Source organism: Aethalodelphis obliquidens, unplaced genomic scaffold, assembly GCF_003676395.1.
Source record: "Aethalodelphis obliquidens isolate GAN/ISIS:26980383/991018 unplaced genomic scaffold, ASM367639v1 scaffold1, whole genome shotgun sequence".
NCBI classification, from domain to species: Eukaryota; Metazoa; Chordata; class Mammalia; order Artiodactyla; family Delphinidae; genus Aethalodelphis; species Aethalodelphis obliquidens.
In genome coordinates, this window is record NW_020837945.1 from 95,023,850 (window position 1) to 95,048,171 (window position 24,322).

Consider the following 24,322-nt stretch of genomic DNA (forward strand, 5'->3'; position numbering starts at 1 on the left):
CCTAACAGTTGGGTTGCACTACACACTGTGCTGCTTTTTAAATATTTCCACCTTGACAAGGTTCCAGGTCCAGCCCAGGCCCAGCCCCCATCGTGCCTGAGCGCAGTTCTGTCCTCACTTTAACTTAACCTTCATCCTTTCTTCCCAAGTGACATGCATGTGTATTTTCATTTTCTGACCCAGTTGTGTAGGTGATATTGAATGAGAATTTCAAATATAAGGTTCTCTTTAAACCTCTTACACCTTCTTCCAACTCTCCAAATAAAAAGATCCAGTGTTTTAGGATGCACTGCTGTGTCTCCTTGCTGTGTGATACAAGCTTGAAAAAAAGACATGTGTCCTTGGTACTCTTTCATTAACAGAAGTTTTAGAAACACATGTGCACCGTGCCCTTTATAGGTGCTCTTTCAGCCATTTCCTCACCATCTAAGTGAAGTGGACCTTGGGGAGCTATTAATGCTATCTTCCAAGCTGGAAACTTTTTTTTTAATAAATGCAAACAGACCAAAGAGTGGATAAGTAATAGAGTTTGAGATTTCTGGCTGCCAGAAGCTTTCCATTCTGTAGAACACAGTGTTCACATCACATATATAAGGCTGATGCTTTTATTTTGTTTTAATAGTGATGGTGGCGGGGTGCTGAGCCCAGCGGAGTTAGGGAACATGCCCAAGTTCATACAGTTAGTACTCGAGAAAGCATGATGCTTTCAACCCTGCCCTAGTTACTTAACGAGTATACATACCATGGATAAGGCTGCAGACCATAACTAACTAACCTGCATTTCCAAATAAATAAAGAAAAGGGAATTGAGGAGAAGGAGAATTAATGAAACAATAAGTGCAAATCACTCAGCCCAGTGTCTGGCACATGGTAACTTCTCAGTAAATGTTAGCAAGCATTGTTGCCCCAGTGTCAACTCTTTGAGGACTTTCTTTCAGAAAGAATATTAATGATGCATTATTTCTTGCCTGTGAGATGTGAAGTTATTGACTTATCACTGCTGGGCTTGGCATGTTGAGCCCTGTTTCTGTTTATTAATGTGATGAGGTTACTTGTGGTGAGGGAGTGTCCCCGCTGTGTGGTGGCAGTAATTATCAGTGTTGCTGTGAGGCTGCAGGAACCGATTGCTAGCAAAGGCTGGTTTCTTTCTTTCTTTTTCTTTAAAAAAAAAATCCCATTACATAATTTAACAATCATTTTGTTCCGTAGTGAGATGAAAAGAACTTAGCAGCCTTCAGCTGGAGCTGAATGGAGAAGCAAATTATAGAAACCACTGACATTAGTGCCTGGCTAGAGCAGGATTGTTTCCTACTGAATATTTGAAAGTATTTTGTCCAATCTAATTTTGAAAGACCGGAGTCACTGGGCTTCCACTGCTTTCCTTGGGAATTATAGTTATGTGGCTAATAGAACTCAATGGTGGGACATTTTCTCCAGCTGATACAGGAGCAATGGATGCATTTGTAGGAGGTCTGGTCACTGTGTTTTTCAAGGTAGGATTTGGAGAAGGGGCACAAACATGTTTTGCGCACTTGAGAAAATGTTCTTTTCTTTCTACCCAAAGATGTTTCTTTGGTCCATCCTGCTGCTGTTAAACCACAATTTACATAACTGAGATTTTCTTTAACTTTGTATTTATAGAGAATCCCCAAAATACACAAAAGTAGACAGAACAGTATAATGTGCCCAAAACTAGCCCCAACAGTCATCAAACCAGTAGTCAATCCTGCCCCATCTACACAGCCATCTACTTCCTCCCTTCTATTATTTTGAAACAAATCTCATCATCTTTAAAAAAAAAAATTCGGGTAAAATACACACAGCTTGAAATTTACCATTTTAATAATTTTAAGGTGTTTAATTCAGTGGGATTAAGTACACAGTGTTGTGCAAACATCACCTCTGTCTAGTTCTAGAACTTTTTCATCACCCCAAAAGGAAACTCTGTACCCATTAAGCTGGAACTCCCATTCTTCCCTCCACTTAGTGCCTGGAAACCACTAATCTGCTTTCTGTCTCTGTGTATTTGCCTTTTCTGGATATTTCATATAAATGGATTCATACAATATTTAGCATTTTTCCTCTGGCTTATTTCAGTAAGCATAATGTTTTCAAGATTTCATCCAATGTTGTATCATGCATCAGTACTTCATTCATAATACTCTGTTGTATGCCTATACCACATTTTATTCATCTGATGATGGACAGTGGTTAATTCCACCTTTTGTCTATTGTGAACAGTGCTGCTTTGAACATTCATATGCAAGTTTTTGTCTGAACACCTGTTTTCCATTTTGGGGGGTATATACCTAGAAGTGGAATTGCTAGGTCATGTGGTATTTCTATGTTTTAACTTATTGAGGAACCATCAAACAGTTTGTCTCAGTTTACATTCCCTCCAGCAATGTAGGAGGGTTCCAATTTCTCCACATTTTGCCAACATATTATTTTCTGCTTTTTTTTTTTTTTAATTATAGTCATCCTAGAAGGTGTGGAGTGATATGTCATTCTGCTTTTGACTCACGTTTTCCTAACGACTATTGATGTGGAACATTGTTAGCTATTTGTATATATTCTTCGGAGAAATGTCTATTCAAGTGTTTTGCCTGTTTTTAAATTGTGTTGTTTTTATTTTTGTTGTTGAGTTGTAAGAGTTCTTTATACAATCTGGATACTAGACCCTTATTAGATATGTGATTTGCATATACTTTTCTATGGGTTGTTATTTCACTCTCTTGATAGTATCCTTCAATGCACAAAATTTTTAATGTTGATGAAATCCAATTTATCTCTTTCTTTTGTTGTTTGTGCTTTTGCTGTCTTAGTTAAGAAACCATTGCCAAGTCCAAGGTCATGGAAATTTACCCCATGTTCTCTCCTAAGAGTTTTACAGTTGTTGCTCTTATAGTTAGGTCTTTGATCCATTTTGAGATATTTTTTGTATGTGGCATGAGGTAAGGGTTCAACATCATTCTTTCACATGTGGCTATCCAGTTGACCCTGTACTATTTGTAGAAGAAACTATCATCATATCATTTTATCCATAGTACTCCAGTATGTTTCTCTAAAATATAGGACCATTTTTTCAGATATCCACAGTACTATTATCACACTTAAAAAATGTCAACCACATTTCCTTAATGTCAGCAAATATCTAGACTGTAGACTGTCTCAAAAATTTTAGCAGCATTTAAAAAAAAAATCACTACCAGATAAGTTGCATTCATTGCAATTTGTTGGTATAGCTTTTTAAATGTTTTAAAATCTACAGATTTCCCCTCCATCTCTCTTTATCCTTCTTGATATGTATTTGTTGAAGCAAATGGGCCATTTACCCTGTGGAGTTTTTTATTCTAGGTTTTGTTGATTATATCCCCATGATGTAACATGTTCCTCAGTCCTCTGAATTTCCTGTAAATTGGTAACTGGAAGTAGCGGCTTGATCAGATTTAGTTTTGGGTTTTTGTTTTGTTTAGTTTTTTTGTTTTTGGCAAGACTACTCCTGAGGTGATGTTGTGTTATTCTAATCAAGAAGCAAATCATAACTGGTTCTTTCTTTTTTTTTTTTTTTATGTTAGCAGTCACTGATCATCAGTGCCTAAATCCACTAGTTTATTAGAGGTTGTGAAATAATGATATTCTAATTCTATTATGTCTTCTTCACTTATTAGATGGAATATTTTTTTCTCGTGAAGAGAAGTTTTACCTCTTTTATTATTTAATCACTGTGGTAAAACTTGTATAAGAAAGGAAGTGTAAATTCTTCATTCTTTCCCTTTATCTACCAGTCTCAATATAAGAAGTTGGTTCCTCATTTTCTTCAAACAGTGCCAATTATATTCTTTTTTTTTTTTTTTTTGCGGTACGCGGGCCTCTCACTGCTGTGGCCTCTCCCGTTGCGGAGCACAGGCTCCGGACGCGCAGGCTCAGCGGCCATGGCACATGGGCCCAGCCGCTCCGCGGCATGTGGGATCCTCCCGGATGGGGGCATGAACCCGTGGGACTCTCAACCACTGCGCCACCAGGGAAACCCCCCAATTATATTCTTTTTAAGGGGTGTCTTTATTAATGCATTTAGTTCAGCATATTTAATGTGTTTCAAGATATTGCAGTTCTTATTCTTACCGATGCTCAAATTATCCCATCTTTGGCCAGTGAGACCTCTTAAAGTTGATTCCTCAGTCCTTTCTAACATGATATTGTGGTCTTTGATAGCTTCCTGGCTCTCATATATGGTAATTTTACAACTCTTACTGGGTTGGAACGAGGTCTATTGTGGCATTTTCAAATTTCCTTACAAAAGCTCCTGATCAGTCTCCACCGGTACTCTGGAGAAGATTGGAGGGTTTCATTACCCTTTGTAAAATCATAAGAAGAGGGGCTTCCCTGGTGGCGCAGTGGTTGAGAGTCCGCCTGCCGATGCAGGGGACGCGGGTTCGTGCCCCAGTCCGGGAAGATCCCACGTGCCGCGGAGCGGCTGGGCCCGTGAGCCATGGCGGCTGAGCCTGCGCGTCTGGAGCCTGTGCTCCATAACGGGAGAGGACACAACAGTGAGAGGCCCGCGTACCGCAAAAAAAAAAAATCATAAGAAGATAAATCAGAACAGACATTAGAAACTCATTGAGGAAACTCATTTCATGAGTTTTTATTTTTTCAACCAGACATGCAGAAAAAAAAGGGAACATTATTTCTGCCCAAAGATCTTACAGCCTGGTGGGGTATCTTTTAGGACCTGGTGACATGGTGCTGAGGTTAGGAACGTACATTTGGACAAAGCCAAAACCACGAATGTGATTTCATTATGGGCCCATTTAAGTTCTGTTTCTAGTGTCAAATCAGAGATTGATTGCTAGTCATCTAAATTATTGTCACAAAAAGATGACTTTTGTGGCAGACTTTTTGAAGAAGAGGGAGAAATGTATGGAAATGGATGTGTTTCTCTAAACCTAGAAAATGAATGTAAAAGCAAATGGATAGCTTTTCCTCTTCTAGTCTCTACTCCTCCATTAACTAAGGGAGATGTTCATTTTCTGCCTATTTTATAAAGTTGCTGAGTACTGTAATGAGTTTATATTTATAGAGAACTTGGAGCTTTGGGGATGAAAAGTGCTAAATTAGGGCTTATTGTTTATTGAATTTATTGGATATGTCCAGCCTCCTGGGAACATTTGCTGAAGTTAATTAAAAGCAGATAGTCCTCACTCTGACAGCTTACAGTGCCACTTACAAGCCAATAACATAAACAGTGTGCACTTGAATTGTTCTGACTTGGGATTGCCTAGACAACCACAGCTCTTTCAGGCAGGGGAATGATGCTACTTTTATAGGAAAGTTGAGTTTGACCATTGGATAAAAACACAGGGATATTCTCAACTACATCTGTGCCACCTAACTGCCCTCATTTAAAACAAATACTTAGAATATGAAGATTTTCCTAGTTTTCCAGCTATAATTTTCAGGTTGGAACATTAAAAATAATCTTTCCTTTCTTTCATTTTGGGAAAAAATTAAGATAAAAATTTATGTTTTATATATCATTTTATGGTCACTTTTTCTTTGCAGGAAGGGCATTCCAAAGCAGCCAGGTGGGACACCTTATGCTTTCTTAACTCATTGGAAGCCGTGAAGTGTAATGATAATAATGGCATGTTTGCTTCCTTTGCCAGTTGGTGATGGAGTTTTGTGGTGCTGGCTCTGTCACTGACCTGATCAAGAACACGAAAGGTAACACGTTGAAGGAAGAGTGGATTGCGTACATCTGCAGGGAGATCTTACGAGTAAGTGACAACACGGGAGACCTTGGGAGGTGTTGAACTTTGCACTGACCTTCCACTAATTTGTAAACGTGTTGGAAACCTCCTTAGAGCTTTATTCTGACAGTGATGGTGGCAGTGGTAGTGTGTTGTGGTCTGCTGTAATGGAAGTGAGAGCCATTCTACATAGGCGTGTGCACTCTCATTTGGAGGGTTAATTGGGTGATTTCTCTTAACCTGGGATTCATTTCCTATGGGGTTCCCAATTGGAAATCTGATTTTGGATCACAGAGATAGTGTCCCACTTAGGAAATGGATTGTTTAGGGATATTTTGATCACTCATTTGAGTTTTCCATTTGTGAAAGTTTATAACTAATTTAAGGCTTGTGTGACTTTAGCCATTTTAGTACATATAACCTAGTTTAATTGATTTTACCTTAAAAAAATTCTCTGAGACAATATCTAAAACCAGTCAAGACAGTGGACAAGAATGTGCCCATTTGCCCAGTTTTGCCCACAAATCCCACAATCAGACAATCTAGACAATAGTGTCATGTATTTGCTGAGTTCACTTCAGGGAGAAGGAGGTAATTGGTCATATTTTAGTTTGTTCAGATTAGTTTAATTATCTCTTGCTACTAATAAGGAGGCTATTATATGTCCACTGAGCATTCTTACTAGGTCTGCTTGGAAGCTATTTATTTACTTATTTATTTACTCTGCCTTCTTAGTATAAGGGAACAAAAGGTAAAACGGTTTGCATGATGTGTCCAAGATATGCCTTTGAGAGACAGATTATGTGCTGGGGAAGAAAGGAAAGGAGGGAGGGAGGAAGGCATTAAAAAACTATGTGTATCCCTTTAATTCGACCCACATTAGGAAAAACAACCAAATAGAAAATGAAATTTTAAAATGATAACACTTGTATTAGCATAAAAATTCAAATACTTAAAAATAAATGTACAGAAACATGTGAGTGATTTCTGGAAATCACAAAAGTGGAAACTACAAAATATTACAGACAAATTAAAGAAGACATTAATAAATAGAGGTATATATACTATTTCATGAATTAGAACGCTCAATATTATAATGATGTTATTTCTCCCTAATCTGATCCTTGGTCATTAAACTGCCTATCAAAATCCTTCTAGGTACATTTGTCGATCTTGACAAGCTGATTTTTAAAACATTGTATGGAAATACAAAAGGCCAAGAATAGCCAAGGCAATTTTGAGGAACAAAGCTGAAGTATTTATGCTGCCAGTTACCAGGACTTATTATAAAGCTGCTAAGTAATTTAAACAGAGTGGTATTGTCACAAGAATAGACAATGGCCAATGAAACAGAATGGAGAGTCCATGAACAGACCCACTCATACGGACACCTGATTTATGACAAAAGCAGTGCTGCAACACGAGGGAAAGGGTCTTTTAATCAGTAAATAGTGCTTGATCAGTTGAATATCCGTATAAAAACATGAAGTTTATACCTGCTTTATATCATATTTAAAAATTAATTCCAGGTGGATTATGGTTATAAGTACAAAAGATATAAAAAAAATAAAGCTCTTAAGAGAAAATATAGGATAATACCTCCATGGTTTGGAGAAGGCAAAAAGATTTCTCAGAGCACAAAACAAAATTTGAGGGAAAAACAATGAGGTATGCTTGCTGAACTCCTTCAAGTCTGACATGTATCTCCAAGTATTGACGTGCCATTGTGTGAAGTTAATTTGGATTTCTGATGTAGAATTTTACTCATTCAGGAAAGCATGACAGATTATTTAGTTATCCAGACCACCCCATGGGTGCCAAGAACCTACTGAGTCTTCAGGGCTGGTTCTGCCCACTCTGGCTTTCTGCACTCCTGGGTAACCCTACTGGGATCAGTCATGTGATCTCCAGGGTTCTAAAAGCAGCAAGGATGTTTCACCCCGTGAGTATCTCTCAATAGCTGGTTTTAAAATGTGTGAAAACATGTTTTCTTCCTTCTTCCAATATGTTCTCCCAAATGATAATACTGGTATTTGAGATATAGTGACTCATTGGAAGGGACATTTGATCACCCAAAGGTCCCTAGCCGCAAGATGTTTCAGAGAAGACCCTCCATGCATTTTATGATCTCATTAAATACCACCTTTGGGGCTTCCCTGGTGGCACAGTGGTTGGGAGTCCACCTGCTGATGCAGGGGACACGGGTTCATGCCCCAGTCCGGGAGGATCCCACATGCCGCAGAGTGGCTGGGCCTGCGCATCCGGAGCCTGTGCGGAGAGGCCACAGCAGTGACAGGCCCGCGTACCGCAAAAAAAAAAAAAAAAAAATACAACCTTTGGCTCACTTATGTGCTGTGGTATCTGCTTCCAACCACTTTGATGGTAAAAGAAGGAAATGGATCTTCAGTCCCTCTTTTAAGGATTCATGGAGTGGTAATATGCTGTGAAAACTATACATTTTAATCTATTTGATGCCTACCTCAAGCCAAATCGACTAGATAAAAAAGGTAATTTTATAAGACCCAAACTAGTGCCTCAAACTGTCCCGTCTCATGGTTTATGTTTCCTGATATTCCTAAACACAAACATGGATCTTCTGGGGCATTCATATGCTTATGCTGAATTTTCTCAACAAAAGGGGATTCAGATATCTAGTTCTTTTTCTTCTCTTTGTTTCAACTTCATCTTTCATGCCATGGTTTTGTTATTGTGGAGAAAAAATTAAAACTACAGAAAATCATAAAGAAAAAACAACACCACTTGGGTATCCAATACCTTGAATTAACAAGTGTTAGCATAACATGATTTACTTCAGTACTCCATTTTTAGATTCTTTTAGATTACAGTTTATCTGAGAAACATGAGACCACCTTAGAACAAGTCTGTAGGTTTTTGAACCCACACCACACACACACAAAAAACGCCAAATCAGAGAAATTCATGGAGAAATGGAACACAATCAGGTTGAGATGTCACTGAATAATTATTTCATATAATGAGCACAGAGTCACAAATATAAAGCACTAAAAATGACAGTGATGAACATTAACAAAGGAAATAGAAGTTGCTGTTTTCCTTTTTTTTTTTTTTTAAAGTTTTTTTTTTTTTTTTTTTTTTTTTTTTTGCGGTATGCGGGCCTCTCACTGTTGTGGCCTCTCCCGTTGCGGAGCACAGGCTCTGGACATGCAGGCTCAGCAGCCATGGCTCATGGGCCCAGCCGCTCCGCGGCATGTGGGATCCTCCTGGACCGGGGCATGAACCCGTGTCCCCTGCATCGGCAGGCAGACTCTCAACCACTGCGCCACCAGGGAAGCCCCTGCTGTTTTCCTTTTTTAATGTGAGACATTGGCTAAAGCCAATGGGAAATTTCTTGGCTGGTCTGAGTAATATTTTATTGTGCTTAATTCAAATTGTATAATAACTTTTAAATTCAAAAACTGCACAAAAAAAGTGGAGGCTTCAGTTAAATCAGATTTCTGTACAGACTCTGTAGATATTGCTGTTACCAACTGGCAAATACAGGTGGTCCTCACTATTCACAGTACTGTTAGCTGAAACATGTGCATGTTGAAACATGTGCATGTGTCATGGCCTGTGTGGTTCCTTGTTACCCGAGATAAAAGCTGATATGCAAGCGTTTCATTTAACACCGTACCAGGCGTTGCAATGACCACCTGTATATTTCAGTTTATATTGATCATTGCCTGAAGTTTAGAACAAACAAACATTGTGCTCCATTTAGAATTATGACCACATGAAAGATATAAATAAAATAATGAAAGTATCTCTGGGTGAGTTTAAATTTTTCGGATCATTAACATCCAAAATAATTTTTTACATCTGGATTTATATTCCTATTAACCCTTCTCAACTCTCCTTCATTCCAGGGGCTGAGTCACCTGCACCAGCATAAAGTGATTCATCGAGATATTAAAGGGCAAAATGTCTTGCTGACTGAAAATGCAGAAGTTAAACTAGGTAAGAACAGAATCCAGTGAGCCTAGGAATTGCAGAAAATGATAGGATTGTTTCAGCTGTTTTTGTTTTTTTTTTTAATAATGTAAATTTGTCGCTGTGGATTTGGAGGTCATTGTACCTAGAATAGAAAGGAAAATGTTTCTTTGGCTATTTAAAAAAAAAAAAACATTTTCTAGGGCTTCCCTGGTGGCGCAGTGGTTGAGGGTCCGCCTGCCGATGCAGGGGACGCGGGTTCGTGCCCCGGTCCGGGAGGATCCCACATGCCGCGGAGCCGCTGGGCCCGTGAGCCATGGCCGCTGAGCCTGCGCTTCCGGAGCCTGTGCTCCGCGGCGGGAGAGGCCGCGACAGTGCGAGGCCCGCGTACCGCAAAAAAAAAAAAAAAACCCCAAAAGAGAAAAACATTTTCTAAAAGCTCTTTGAGGAGTGAATTGATGTACAATATGGTAAGCAGATCCATGTGCTTAATCGATGTGTAGAAACAATTGAGTTTGTTTTTTAAGCAAAGACCCTTTAGATTAGAAGTGACTGACCTTGGAATGGTTTCCCCTATCTTACAGTTTGTTTATATTGTTGCTGCTATAACAATGATGACATTTTTTTAATTAAAAATATCCACAGTTAGACATTCATTATTTAGAAAAATGAATTCCTGCTATATTCCCATATGTTTTAAGTTACGTTTACATCGATTTCATTATTATCTAGGGCACCTGTACAAAGTGGATGCTCAATATTCTACTTCACGTGCATACTAATTATCCCACTTCCATCTGCAGAGTTATCAGTGAGGGAACCCTTTTCTCTGATCTATTAGAGCCCTTCCCACAGTAAGTCTGGGATTATCCAGATAAGGTACAGAATCCCCACACGCATTTGACTACTTGATGTATATGGGTAAGAGCATAGATTGACAAATACTCTGTAGGATATACAATTTGTTTCCTACCAAAGAATCACTGTCCATATGATTGGTCATTTTCAAAGAGATTTAAATGTCTCCTATGGTTATATCCCAAACACGTGCTCTTGCCTTTTTGTTAAAATATACAATTTCCATTTTTTTCTTAGTTAGAATTTGGGGCCAAACTTTCATCTCATGAATATTCCCTTTTAAAACAAAAGCATACATTAGGTAGGGAAAGCAGTTATATATGTACTGACTACATAAGCTATCCTCAGAATATTCACTCATCACTAATTAACAGTTACTTGTTGAGAGAATATTATATGCCAGGTCCTGTACAAAATGCTTTTAGGTAGATGATTTCACTTAAACATCAGAGCGACACCATGTGAATCTCATCATCCTCATTTCATGGATTTGGAAAATGAAGCTCAAAGAGGTTGATCTAGTAGCCCTAGGTTGCATCACTAGTAAGTGTCAGAAATGAGATGCAAATTTAGGCAGTCTGACTCCAGAAACTTAGCTGTTAACTACTTGCTTTGCATCCTCTAAATACTATCCTTTATGGCCCAAGCTTGACTTTTATTTAACACCTCTTTTTGGCCCCCCATGTAGCACTGATGTAACCAGATATAACCCCCTGTGCTTTTCTCATTGGTATGCTTTATCCATTTATACATGAAGATTAAAAGTATACATTCACTAGAGATTATCATACTAACTGAAGTAAGTCAGACAGAGAAGGACAAATATCGTATGATATCACTTATATGTGGGATCTAAAAACATGATACAAATGAACTTATTTACAAAACAGAAACAGACTCACAGACATAGAAAAAAACTTATGGTTATCAAAGGGGAAGAGTTGGGGGAACAGATAAATTAAGAGGTTGGGATTAACATACACACACTACTACATATAAAATAGGTAATCAGCAAGGACCTACTGTATAGCACAAGGAACTCTACTCAATACTCTGTAATAATCTATATGGGAAAAGAATCTGAAAAAGGATAGATATATGTATAACTGAATCACTTTGCTGTACACCTGAAACTAACACAACACTGTAAATCAACTATACTCCAATATAAAATAAAAACTTTTTAAAAAATATATACATTCACAATAGTGAAAAGGAAGAAGCAACCTGAGTGTCCAACAGATGAATGGATAAACAAAATGTGGCACCTACATACAATAGACTATTATTTGGTCTTCAAAAATTCAGAAGGAGGGGCTTCCCTGGTGGCGCAGTGGTTGGGAGTCCGCCTGCCGGTGCAGGAGACATGGGTTCATGCCCCGGTCCGGGAGGATCCCGCATGCCGCGGGGCGGCTGGGCCCGTGAGCCATGGCCGCTGGGCCTGCGCGTCCGGAGCCTGTGCTCCACAACGGGAGAGGCCACAGCAGTGAGAGGCCTGTGTACCGCAAAAAAAAAAAAAAAAATTCAGAAGGAGATTCTGATGCGTGCTGCAACATGCATTAACCTTGAGGATATTATGTTAGGTGAAATAATCTAGTCTCCAAAAGACTAATACTGTATGATTCCACTTATATGATGTATCTGTAGTAGTCAGATCCATAGAGACATAAAGTAGAATGGTGCTTTCGGGGGGCCAGGGGCCCGGCGGGGTGGGGAGGGGAGGAGAAAGAGAAGTTAATGTTTAATGGCTACAGAGTTTCAATTGAGGAAGATGAAAAAGTTCTGGAGTTGGATGGTGGTTATAGTTGCACAACAATGTAAATGTGCTTAATACCACAAAACGGTCCACTAGAAAGTTGTTAAAATAGTAAATTTTATGTTATGTATATTTTACCACAGTAAAAAAAAAATACTCATTCATTTTATCACTATGTAAGACCTTAGATGATAGACTTTATTCATTTGTCTTCCCTTAACTAGTGGACTTTGGAGTCAGTGCCCAGCTCGATCGAACAGTGGGCAGGAGGAATACCTTCATCGGGACGCCTTACTGGATGGCTCCAGAAGTTATTGCCTGTGACGAAAACCCAGATGCCACATATGATTTCAAGGTATGACTTCTTACTTCTTCATTACGTTTCGAAGCATGCCTAACACCTCACCCTAAGACTGGTAGAGAATTCTCTTATGGCTTTGGGCTTGTGATTTGTATAATCCAAAGGGAGAACTAAAAAACATTACTTGAGTTTAAAATTAGAAGACATCCAAGTGAGAATCTTTGTAATGAACTCATCCATCATATCTGATTGCCTGTTGGTAAAAAATGTTTAAACCATTTTCTGTATTCTTTTGAACTTCTCTTGCTTCTTATTAGAAAACATTTCTATTTTGGTTATAGTTTAGATTTTTGGCAAAGTATATATATTCTGAGAGCTTTTCATGTTAAAAGAAACCAAGATATGAGTTTGTTTTTGGGGATCATCTTTTTCTGATTAAGAATAATCATATTTACTCATTTCTACATTGCTCAAAGTTTAATTATTAGAGTTTCTTTTCAATGAGAGAGAACCAAATGGGATGTTGGTAGCTACTTTATGGTGTTTCTGTAGCCTGTTGCAGTGTTTCATAGAAATCTGACTTATGGCTTGATACTTTGTACCATAAACTAGAAATTTGCTAATAAATTCAAAGCAGTATTTAAGTAGAGAGGTGGAAGTTGTCCCCTTCTCCAAGAAGCCCTCCTCTTTTCCATTCTGTTAGGCAATAATCAAACATAATTTGTGTTTACTATCCCATCGATAGCTGCAATGTCAGGTGACGTTGTTGTGAATTACAGCTGAAAGTTGAGACCTTAAGGTTGGAGGTAAATGAGATGTAGGAACTGTGGGTGTTCAGATTATCCAGTAGACAGAGAGACACCCTGTGGTCTCTGTGTAGATCACAGGACAACCTTGGGGAAAACCTGATAGTCATTTCATAGGTGAATGGACCTTTTTTTCAATTATTTGAGGTAACATTGGTTTATAACATAAGTTTCATGTATACATCATAATTCAACTTCTGTATACTCTACAGCGCGCTTACCACCCGAAGTCTTGTTTCCCTCCATCACCACACAATTGATCCCTTTTCCCCATTTTGTGCCCCCTTTCCGCCCTGGTAACCACCAATCTGTTCTCTGTAACTATGTGTTCGTTTTTGGGTTTTTTGTTCATTTCTTTCTTTTTTTCTTAAATTTTTTTTATTGAGGTATAGTTGATTTACAATGCTGTGCCAATCTCTACTGTACAGCAAAGAGACTCAGTTATACATACATACATATTCTTTTTTATATTCTTTTCCATTATGGTTTATCACAGGTAATGGAATATAGTTCCCTGTGCTATACAGTAGGACCTTATTGTTTATCCATTCTAAATGTAATAGTTTGCATCTACCACCCCCAAACTCCCAGTCCATCCCTCTCCCTCCCCTCTCCCCCAGCCTTGGCAACCACAAGTCTTTTCTCTATGTCTAGGAGTCTGCTTCTGTTTTGTAGATAGGTGCATTTGTGCCTTATTTTAGGTTCCACATATAAGTGATATCATATGATATTTGTCTTTCTCTTTCTGACTTACTTCACTTAGTATGATAATCTCATGTTGCATCCATGTTGCTACAAATGGCCTTATTTTGTTCTTTTTTATGATTGAGTAGTATTCCATTGTATATATGTACCACGTCTTTATCCATTCATCTATTGGTGGACATTTAGGTTGTTTCCATGTTTTTGCTATTGTGAACAGTGCTGCTATCAACATAGGGGTACATGTATCTTTTTACTTTTTAACATCTTTATTGGAGTATAATTGTTTTACAGTGGTGTGTTAGTTTCTGCTTTATAACAAAGTGAATCAGAAGCTGGGACGAAGTGAGAGAGTGGCATGGACATATATACACTACCAAATGTAAAATAGATAGCTAGTGGGAAGCAGCTACACAGCACAGGGAGATCAGCTCCATGCCTTGTGCCCACCTAGAGGGTGGGATAGGGAGGGTGGGAGGGAGACGCGAGAGGGAGGAGATATGGGGATATATGTTTATGTTCATTTATTTCTTATATTCCACATATGAGTGAAATCATACAGTATTTGTCTTTCTCCATTTGACTTATTTCACTTACCATAATAGCCTCAAGGTCCATCCATGTTGTCACAAATGGGAAGAGTTCATCTTTTAATGGCTGAGTAGTATTCCATTATGTGTGTGTGTGTGTGTATATATATATATATATCTCACATCTTCTTTATCCATTTATCCATTGATGGGCACTTAGATTATTTCCATACCTTGGCTATTATAAATATTACTGCAATGCATATATCTTTTCAAATTAGTGTTTTCATATTCTTTGGATAGATACTCAGAAGTGGAATAGCTGGATCATATGGTAGTTCTAGTCTTAATCTTCTAAGGATCTCCCTACTGTTTTCCATAGTTACTGCACCAGTTTACATTCTCACCAACAGTCTACAAGGGTTCCCTTTTCTCCTCATACTCTCCAACTCTTTGTTATTTCTTGTTTTTGTTTTTTATAATAGCTGTTCTAACAAGTGTGAGGTGATATCTCATTGTGGTTTTGATTTGCAATTCCCTAATAATTAGTGATGTTGAACATCATTTCATGTGTCTGTTGGTCATCTGTATGTCTTCCTTGGAAAAAATATCTATCATCTCCTCTGCCCATTTTTTCAATTAGATTGTTTGGGGGTTTTTTGTTGTTGAGTTGTATGAGGTTTTTGTTGGGTTTTTTTTTTGCGGTACGCGGGCCTCTCACTGTTGTGGCCTCTCCCGTTGCGGAGCACAGGCTCCGGACGCGCAGGCTCAGCGGCCATGGCTCACGGGGTCAGCCACTCCACAGCATGTGGGATCTTCCTGGACCGGGGCATGAACCTGTGTCCCCTGCATCGGCAGGCAGACTCTCAACCACTGTGCCACCAGGGAAGCCCCAGTTGTATGAGTTTTTAATATTTTGGATATTAACCTTTTGTAGGATATATGACTTACAAATATCTTCTTCTATTCAGTAGGTTGCCTTTTTGATTTGTTGATGGTTTCCTTTGCTGTGCAGAAGCTTTTTAGTGTGATGTGGTCCCACTTGCTTATTTTTGCTTTTGTTGCCCTTGCCTGAGGAGACATATTCAAAAAGATATTGCTAAGGCTGATGTCAAAGAGTGTACCACCTATGTTTTCTTCTAGGAGTTTTATGGTTTCAGGTCTTATATTCAAATCTTTAATCCATTTTAAGTTAATTTTTCTGTACCATGTAAAATGGCAGTCTAGTTTCATTCTTTTGCATGTGGCTGTCCAGTTTTCCCACCACATTTATTGATGAAACTTTCCTTTATCCATTGTATGTTCTTGGCTCCTTTGTCTTAATTAGTTGTCTGTATGTGTGGAGGGCTCTCCGTTCTGTTCCATTGATCTGTGTGTCTGTTTTTATGCCAATACTCTGCAGTTTTGATCACTATAGCTTTGTAGTATAATTTAAAATCAGGGAATATAATAACCCCAGCTTTGTTCTTTTTTCCTCAGGATTGCTTTTCAGGATCTTTTGTGGTTCCATACAAATTTTAGAATTTTTTATTCTGTTTCTGTAAAAAATGTCACTGGGATTTTGACAAGGATTATATTGAATCTGTAGATTACTTTAAGTATATGGACATTTTAACAATGTTAATACCTCCAATCCATGAGCACAGAATCGTTTTCTATTTCTTTGTGTCTTCTTCAATTTCTTGAAACAATGTCTTATGGTTTTCAGTAACAGTTTTCACCTCCGTGGTTAAATTTATTCCTGGATATTTTATTCTTTTTGTTGCAATTGTAAATGAGATTTTCTTAATTTCTCTTTCTGCTAGTTTGTTAGTGTATCAAAACACAATAGATTTTTGTATATTTATTTTGCAACTTCACTGTATTCGTTTATTATTTCTAACAGTTCCTTTAGTAGTGTCTTTAGGATTTTCTATGTGTAAAATCAATAGAAGACCAATGTCATCTGCAAATAGTGACAGTTTTACTTCTTCCTTTCCAATTTGGATGCATTTTATTTCTTTTTCTTGCCTATCTGCTCTGGCTAGGACTTCCAATACTACGCTGACTAAGAGTGTAATAGTGGTGAGTGGGCATCCTTGTCTTGTTCCTGATTTTAGAGGGCTAGCTTTCAGGTCTTGACCACTGAGTATATTAGCTGTGGGTTTGTCATAGATGGCCTTTGTTATGTTGAGGTACGTTCCTTCTATATCCATTTTATTGAGTTTTTTTTTTTTAACACAAATGGATGTTGAATCTTGTCAAATATTTTCCCTTCATCTATTAAGATGATCATATGATTTTTATCCTTCAGTTTGTTGATATGGTGTATCACATTGATTCCAGATGTTGACCCTTCCTTGCATCCCTGGAATAAATCCCACTTGATCCTTTTAATGTGTTGTTGTTTTGGTTTGGTAATACTTTGTTGAGGATTCTTGCATCTATGTTCATCAGAGATATTGGCCTGTAGTTTTCTTTTTTTGTCTGGTTTTGGTATCAGGGTAATGTTGCCCTCGTCAAATGAATTAGGAAGTGTTCTAGCCTCTTCAGTTTTTTGGAAGAGTGAGAAGTTTAGGTATGACATCTTTGAATGCTTCATCAGTGAAGCCTCGTGGTCCTGAACTTTTGTTTGGGGAGATGTTTTTGATTACTGTTTCAATCTCCTTACTAGTGATTGGTCTACTCAGATTTTTTATTCCTTCGTGATTCAGTCTTGGAAGGGTGTATGCTTCTAAGAATTTATCTATTTCTTCTAGACTGTCCAATTTGTTGGCGTATAGCTGTTCATAGTAGTCTCATGATTCTTTGTATTTCTATGGTATCTGTTGTAAGAGAAATGAACTTCTCTTTCATTTCTGGTTTTATTTATTTGAGCCTTCTCTCTTATTTTCTTCGTGAATCTAGCTAAAGGTTTGTCAGTTTTATCTTTTCAAGAACATAGGCGCATGGACTTTTCTTTCTTTCTTTTTTTTTTAAAACGTTTTTATTGGAGTATAATTGCTTTACAATCATGTGTTAGTTTCTGCTTTATAACGAAGTGCATCAGTTATACATATACATATATCCCCATATCTCCTCCCTCTTGCGTCTCCCTCCCACCCTCCCTATCCCACCCCTCTAGGTGGTCACAGAGCACCAAGCTAATCTCCCTGTGCTATGCTGCTGCTTCCCACTAGCTATCTATTTTACATTTGGTAGTATATGTAAGTCCATGCCACTCTCTCACTTCATCCCAGCTTACCCTTCCCCCTCCCTGTGTCCTCAAGTCCATTCTCTAGTAGGTCTGTGTCTTTATTCCCGTCTTGCCCCTAGGTTCTTCATGACCCTTTTTGTTTTTTCCTTAAGATTCCATATATATGTGTTAGCATACGGTATTTGTTTTCCTCTTTCTGACTTACTTTTCTCTGTAGGTGCATGGACTTTTCACCAAAGTACTTTAATGATCACCTTGAAACACCCTCATCTTACAGCTGTGGAAACAGAGGTCCAAGACCTTTGCAAGTGCACACCTCGCTAGTGATCTTGTCAGAGACTTGATCCCACATCTCCCACTCTCTGTTTAGAGCTCTTTCCAATATATTACCCTGCCTCTCTCTGATGCAATCCTATATAAATATCCAATTTACCAACAAAACAGCCTCTGAAGAGTATATTTGGAGAATTCCTCTATTAAAGAACATTTTTAGTTCTCCACATGTGGGGTTATTATGGAAATCAGGTCACAAAGATGCAGACACTGCAATGTCTTTGGGACCCAGTGTCTCAGGGCATTGACAAAATTATTTGCTTCTTTGGAGAAATGCAAGCTTGAAGGTCTAAAAACAAAATAATCTCCTGTAAATTTCCTCCTTCTTTCAGAGTTAGTCACTGTAATAACCTGACACCAATCTGTCTGGAAACAGCTGCCAAGTTAAAAATTAATCTCCTGCCAAAATAAATGTCATTTATTTAAACTGCTAATGATAAGCACATTTAAATAATTTGATTTTCAAATCCCTTCAGAGGAGCCACTACAAAATATATGTCCCAGACCAGATACGTGTATCGTAATTGGCTATAAGCAATTCTTCAAACAATAGTTATACCTAACAAGTGCTAACTAGTCTACATCTGGGCCACAGATATTTTAGACTGCTTTATAACATACCACGGAGAATCAGAGTGTTTGAAACTTTCAACCTTAGCTTAGCCTTTTAAGTATTTTGGCTGGCTGTAGTATATATGGGACTTTTGTTCTGTGGCATAAAATTGATCCCTGTGGGACTTCCCTGGCAGTCCAGTGGTTAAGACTCTGCACTTCAAATGCAGGGGGTGTGGATTCAATCCCTGGTTGGGGAACTAAGATCTCACATGCCACGCGGCACGGCCAAAAATATAAAATATATATATATATATATATATATATATATATATATATAAATAGATCCCTGTGATGTAGTTGTTTTCAGTAGAGTAACTAGAAGAGGACTTCCTCTGGTGAAGCCAAAGCTTGGAATTAAACTGGTATCTTAAACCTCTTTGTTCAGATTAGGACTAAGAAATACAGTTTGGGGTCAGTGAAAAAATTTTTGATCCTAACGCATAACCCTAGGTGTGGACAAAGCCTGATGTATGAATAACCACAGGGGGCATCATGCTGCACAGGGTGATTTCAGAGGTGCTGGAAGCCCTCATGATTATGAAAGTATCCTGAGACATTAATAAGTTGAAGATTAATTTCTGTGCCTTTTATTAAAAAATAAAGAATCCTGATGAGAGAACAGATTCAAGTCTATCAGCCATTTTCCACCTTAGTACGAATTAGTTTTTTAGGATTGTCATAAATGCAGGTTGTACAAGAGGAAGAAGAAGTCATGGCAAAAATATGAGCTTCACTGATCACTTGTCCTGGGAGCATGACAAAAGGGTAGATTAGGAAGACCAAGCAGAAAGGAAGATTTGGGGGTTCTTTGAAGATTCATTTTAACTACTTTGTAGTTTTACTGTGGATCAGAGAAGAAGCTATACTTTCATCTTTCTACTTCTTCTTTGGCATCAGATCCTATACTTTTTTCTGGTCACTATTCTTAGGAATGTAGCCTGTCACCAGGAGACAGCTTGACAATATACTGACTTTCAAAACCCTTTATTCATTCACTCAGCGTATATTTATTGAATACCCACTATGCAAAAGGAATTAGCCAAGCTCTATCTGTATGTGCAGTTTTCATCTAGAAAGTCCATTTGCGACCCCGTCAAAGTTAAATGGTTTGCTACTGTGTGTTTGGTTGTCCATTTGAGCCAGAGCGTATCCCAGCCTCAGAAACTGATGTCAGCATTTTGGGCTCTCACGTGCTGTAGATACTTTCAGCCTAGAGGGCATGTTTAGAATAAAAGATGACTTGAAGGCCACTGGGCTTTGTTAGGTTTTCTATCACAAAAGCCCTTTCTTTAAAATAAAGACAAAATGTATAGTTTTGTCTAAACAAATACTAAACATACTAAACAAAATGTATAGTTTGGTTTTATTACAAATATTTGATTATTTCTTAATTATTTATTATTTTATTTGTCTACAATGTCTTTAGAAACTGCTATAATTTTTTTTAAAAAACTGGAGAAATTCAATAAAATAAGAGCCTCTGTGGAAAGTAGTCTGAAGAGCTCATGTTTTTTTTTGCAATCTGGTTTTGTCTGATAATCTACTGGGCACAGTAAGTAACTGACTGAAAATAACCCCTATCCTAAGGAGGAGTGCCGGAATCTTATTTGCCTGGTGTGTTCACTTTCCTATAGAGGCCCTTCCTTTCTTGTTTTCAGAAAATCTGTCAAAACACTTCAAGCAAAAGGAAAGGTTTCATTCTCCTGATAAGTACGTGGGGCAATAATGAAAGCTTTCTCATTTAATAATAAGCATTCAAAAGACTTGAAATTAATAAAACTGTTCAAAATTCCTAGGCTGTTAAAATTGTTATTTTTTTAAACTTGAATTTCATTTCAGTTGGCTGGGATTTGCCAAGTATTTTATAGTCCTATGTATTTATTGCTTTAACAGAACCACTCACTAAAGAAAGTTCTCCGTGGCCAAAAGCCCATTCATAGGGAATTGGCTGAATAAAGACTGGCACATCTGTCCACTGGAATATTACGCAGCCATTTGAACAATGAGGTAGTGTATATGTTGAAGTTGGGCAGATCCCAAGATACAGTGTTAGGTACACAAAGCAACTTACAGTATAGTACACATAATAGACTCTTATTCTCCCCTACCCCATGGATAAATGGCATGTGGATGGAGAACTTAAACTTTTTATTTTCTGTCCTGTTCTAATTTTTTACACCATAAATGGTCATGCTTTCATAGTGGTTTAGTCAAGTAAAGGAAGTACAGTGACCTGGCATATCCCCTCAACCCCACCACCCATCCTCTGGCCTCATTTGTTATTCACCTAAACTCTGTTTATGAGACTGTGCACACAGGTGCGATGGACCATTGAAAGTCATAGGTGTCTCCTGCAGGGTTTGGGTCAGTATTGTGCTCTGGCTGTAGAGCAAATACTCATTCTCCAGTGTTATGGGTAATCGGCTTTATTCATGCAGAATGAAAAGAGCCCCTGTAGGTAAGAGGCTCGACTGGAGATAAAGTGAGCAACCTGACTAGTCAGGGGGGCATCACCAAGATGTATGTGGGGTGTCACGTAAGAGCATGATACTCACATCGCAGAATGAGGTCTGCCTCTCAAATGAGACCTGGCCTCTGTCTACTGAAATTTCAACAAAGGTCTCATGCCCACGCGGTAAGAAAGAAGGATGATACACACACCGTTATTATTACGAGCGGAAACAAACTTCTATTAAACAGATTTCTCATGCTCCATGTTCACACCCACCTACACAGCATTCCTTAATCAGACATATCACCACCTCTTCTGGGCTCCAGGCTGATCCCCACGTGAAGAGAATAAGCTATTCTTCCAGTGTTTTCCCTCTGGTCAGATAACAAATGTAGTTGAACAAGGGACTCTGTGGGAAATGGGATTATGAATAACTACTCGTGCCTGATTATCCTCAGTCACCCTGAACTCACCACCCTGGTTCTGTTTATATATAATGTAGTATATAAGTGTACGGCCTAGGGAATAAGTCCGCGTTTTGAAGTTGGACAGGACTGGTTTAAAATGTAGACTTCATCTCCTTGCACTCTATTCCTTCAGGGAAGTTATTTAACCTTTCTGAGTCTCTGTGGGAATGACGATTGTATATTACAACGTTATATTAGAATAAAGGGAGCTAACATATGTAAAGGAATTAATTCAATGCCTATTTGGTAAGTACTCAATATACGATAGTTAATATTTGTGTTTATGTGTCACGTGAAGGTACTGCCATTTGGAGCCATTTTGACCTAAAAAAAACCCCAGCAATATCATAGGATTTGAACTGCCTGTTTGCATTATACACCTCTAATTGTCTGCTTACATTGAGCCAGAATCTGTTTCTCTGTAACTTCTATCTCTAGATTAAGGTGCTGCCCTTAGGGACCCATACAATAAATTCAATTTCCTTTTTCCAGCTGGAACATTTCCAAAAAGTGAATAAAGAATAAATTACATGACAAAAGACTAATTTCTGGTCTTGGTAAAATGGCTGATCTCTTGGTCTTGGTAAATTAAAACTTGGTAGAATCCACTGCACCGGTTATGCGTGGTATGAAGCTATTGTCTGTCAACTCTAGACCACCTTGCTGCCCTCTGCTGTGGGATGATGGGGCCAGGATTCAGCTAACCCCATTTCTGCCTGTCCCTCTGGGTAGACTGCAAGGCTGGAGAAGGAAGGACACGCCCTTTCCTGTTTGCTTCCCCTGAACTTCCTGTTTGCTCCTGCATCCTCCCAGCAACTTCTTTGAGTACCAGGGCTCCTTGGCAGCTTACCTGACTCAAGTTTGCTGGTTGAACTGCCAGTCAGTGATAACTGGACCTCAGGATCTGTCTGTGCCACTATTTGTTAAATACCCACTATAGACACTGCGTTGTGTTATGAACTTTGCAGATATTATCTTACTGAATTCTCGATCAACCCTGCAAGATAGGTGTTCTCTTTGGGCTACAGGTGAGGAGATGGGTTCAGAGGAGTCAAGGGGCTCGCCCCAGCTCTGCTGGCTGCGCAGCATGTGTTCTTTCTGCCTCTTGGCGCACGCTGGGGCTCTGCTCCTGCCCTTGCCTCTCCTTCCTTGTATGGCTGAGCACAAGGAAGTGTTATTTTCTTCAAAAAGTGAAGTGTTCTTTTCTTCACTTGTTGAGCAGCCTAGCCCCAAGCGGAATGCTCTATCATTACGTTCAAGTTGCCTTCGTGCCATCTGGCCCCTCACCAGCCAGAAGTTGCGTGCTTGCCTCTGCCTTCTCGGAGGCACTAGAATTTGTCTCTGTTCTGTTTGTAATGCACACAGGACTGGGCTATTAATCATGCCACAGGCCAGGCTGCACAGCACCTCTAGAATAATGAATTACCCAGCTCCTGCCAAAATGAGTCCCACCACAGCCACGAAGGAAACTTATCTCTCCCCGACTCTCTCCTCATCTTGTTCCTCCCACTTCCCTCTCTCATCTCCTGTGATCTGTCTTGACAGTTGTAATTGGAACATTTTCTCCCATATTTAAGTTCTGAAGTGTCTCTGGGACTTGCTCATGTATCCAAAGGCTTAAACAAGGCCCGTCAAGGACGTTTATTGCTTTCTAGCATGGGCAGTTAAGCGTAGCTTACAAGCAGCTCTGGGTATATAGGACCAGGAATATAAATGTGCCTTTTGGAAAACAAGAGAATCCCAGGGGGGAAAAATGATCTTAATGATGATATCAAATGAAGGCTTAAAGAAGAAGTAATTTCTGGCTTGGTCACATGACAAAGGATGCAGAGGAGTTGGGATGCTGTGACCTTTGGTTTGAAGGGGTTGTTTGGGAGGTTTGGGGAGAGCAGCCTGAGAGAGGATCTGAGATGCTGTGTACTGAATAAAGGAAACATCTCTCTTCACTAACCCTTCCCTCTTCCTGTGGGATAAATCCAGGACCACCTAACGACTGGGACCTCTCTTTTTCCTTACTGTCGAAATACACTTTCTCAAATTATTGCTCTATACATATTGTCACTAAGAAATGCTTTTAGCTGTACTTGTGTTTCTTATGTCACCGGAATTCTGGAGGCAGGCAGTCCAGGGTTGGTGTGGTGGCTCGCTGATGTCTTCAAAACCCAGGCTCCTACCTTTCTGCCCTGTCATCATTAATTTGTTGACTTATTGCCTCATGGTTGCAAGATGGTTGCTGTAGCATGTTTTTATTCAAGGCACTAAGAAGTAGGGAAGAGGTGTCAAGACACCAGCTATATTTGTCACTTATTTCAGGAAAAGCAAAAGCTCTTACAGAAGCTCCTAGAAGCTCCTAGAAGATGTTTGCCTGAGTCTCGTGAGGTCACATCCTTAACTGCCATCCTTAGCTGCAGGGAAATCTGGATAAACAAGTTTAGCTTTCCTATACTCTGAAATGGAGGCAGCAAGGGCAATGAGGGCTGAAATGCCTGTTGGGTTAGCCAACAAACAGTACTGGCCACAACCAAGTAGAGGGAAATCGAAGAAGACTAAACTGGGCAGGCAAAGGCAGTCTCACCTCACAGTAGAGGAGAAGATAATGATTAATATTCTTGAGCCCACTCTATGC

General features: G+C 39.0%; 1 protein-coding gene across 2 annotated transcripts in view; it reads left to right on the forward strand.

Annotated features, from left to right (window-relative positions):
- TNIK (TRAF2 and NCK interacting kinase) overlaps positions 1–24,322 on the forward strand; it is a 415,220-nt gene that overhangs the window by 273,073 nt on the left and 117,825 nt on the right. For both annotated transcript variants that reach the window (XM_027111864.1, XM_027111873.1), the window contains exons 5-7: positions 5,667–5,777; positions 9,638–9,728; positions 12,540–12,670. In XM_027111864.1, the coding sequence (XP_026967665.1) occupies positions 5,667–5,777; positions 9,638–9,728; positions 12,540–12,670 (333 nt within the window). The remainder of the gene's footprint in view (positions 1–5,666; positions 5,778–9,637; positions 9,729–12,539; positions 12,671–24,322) is intronic.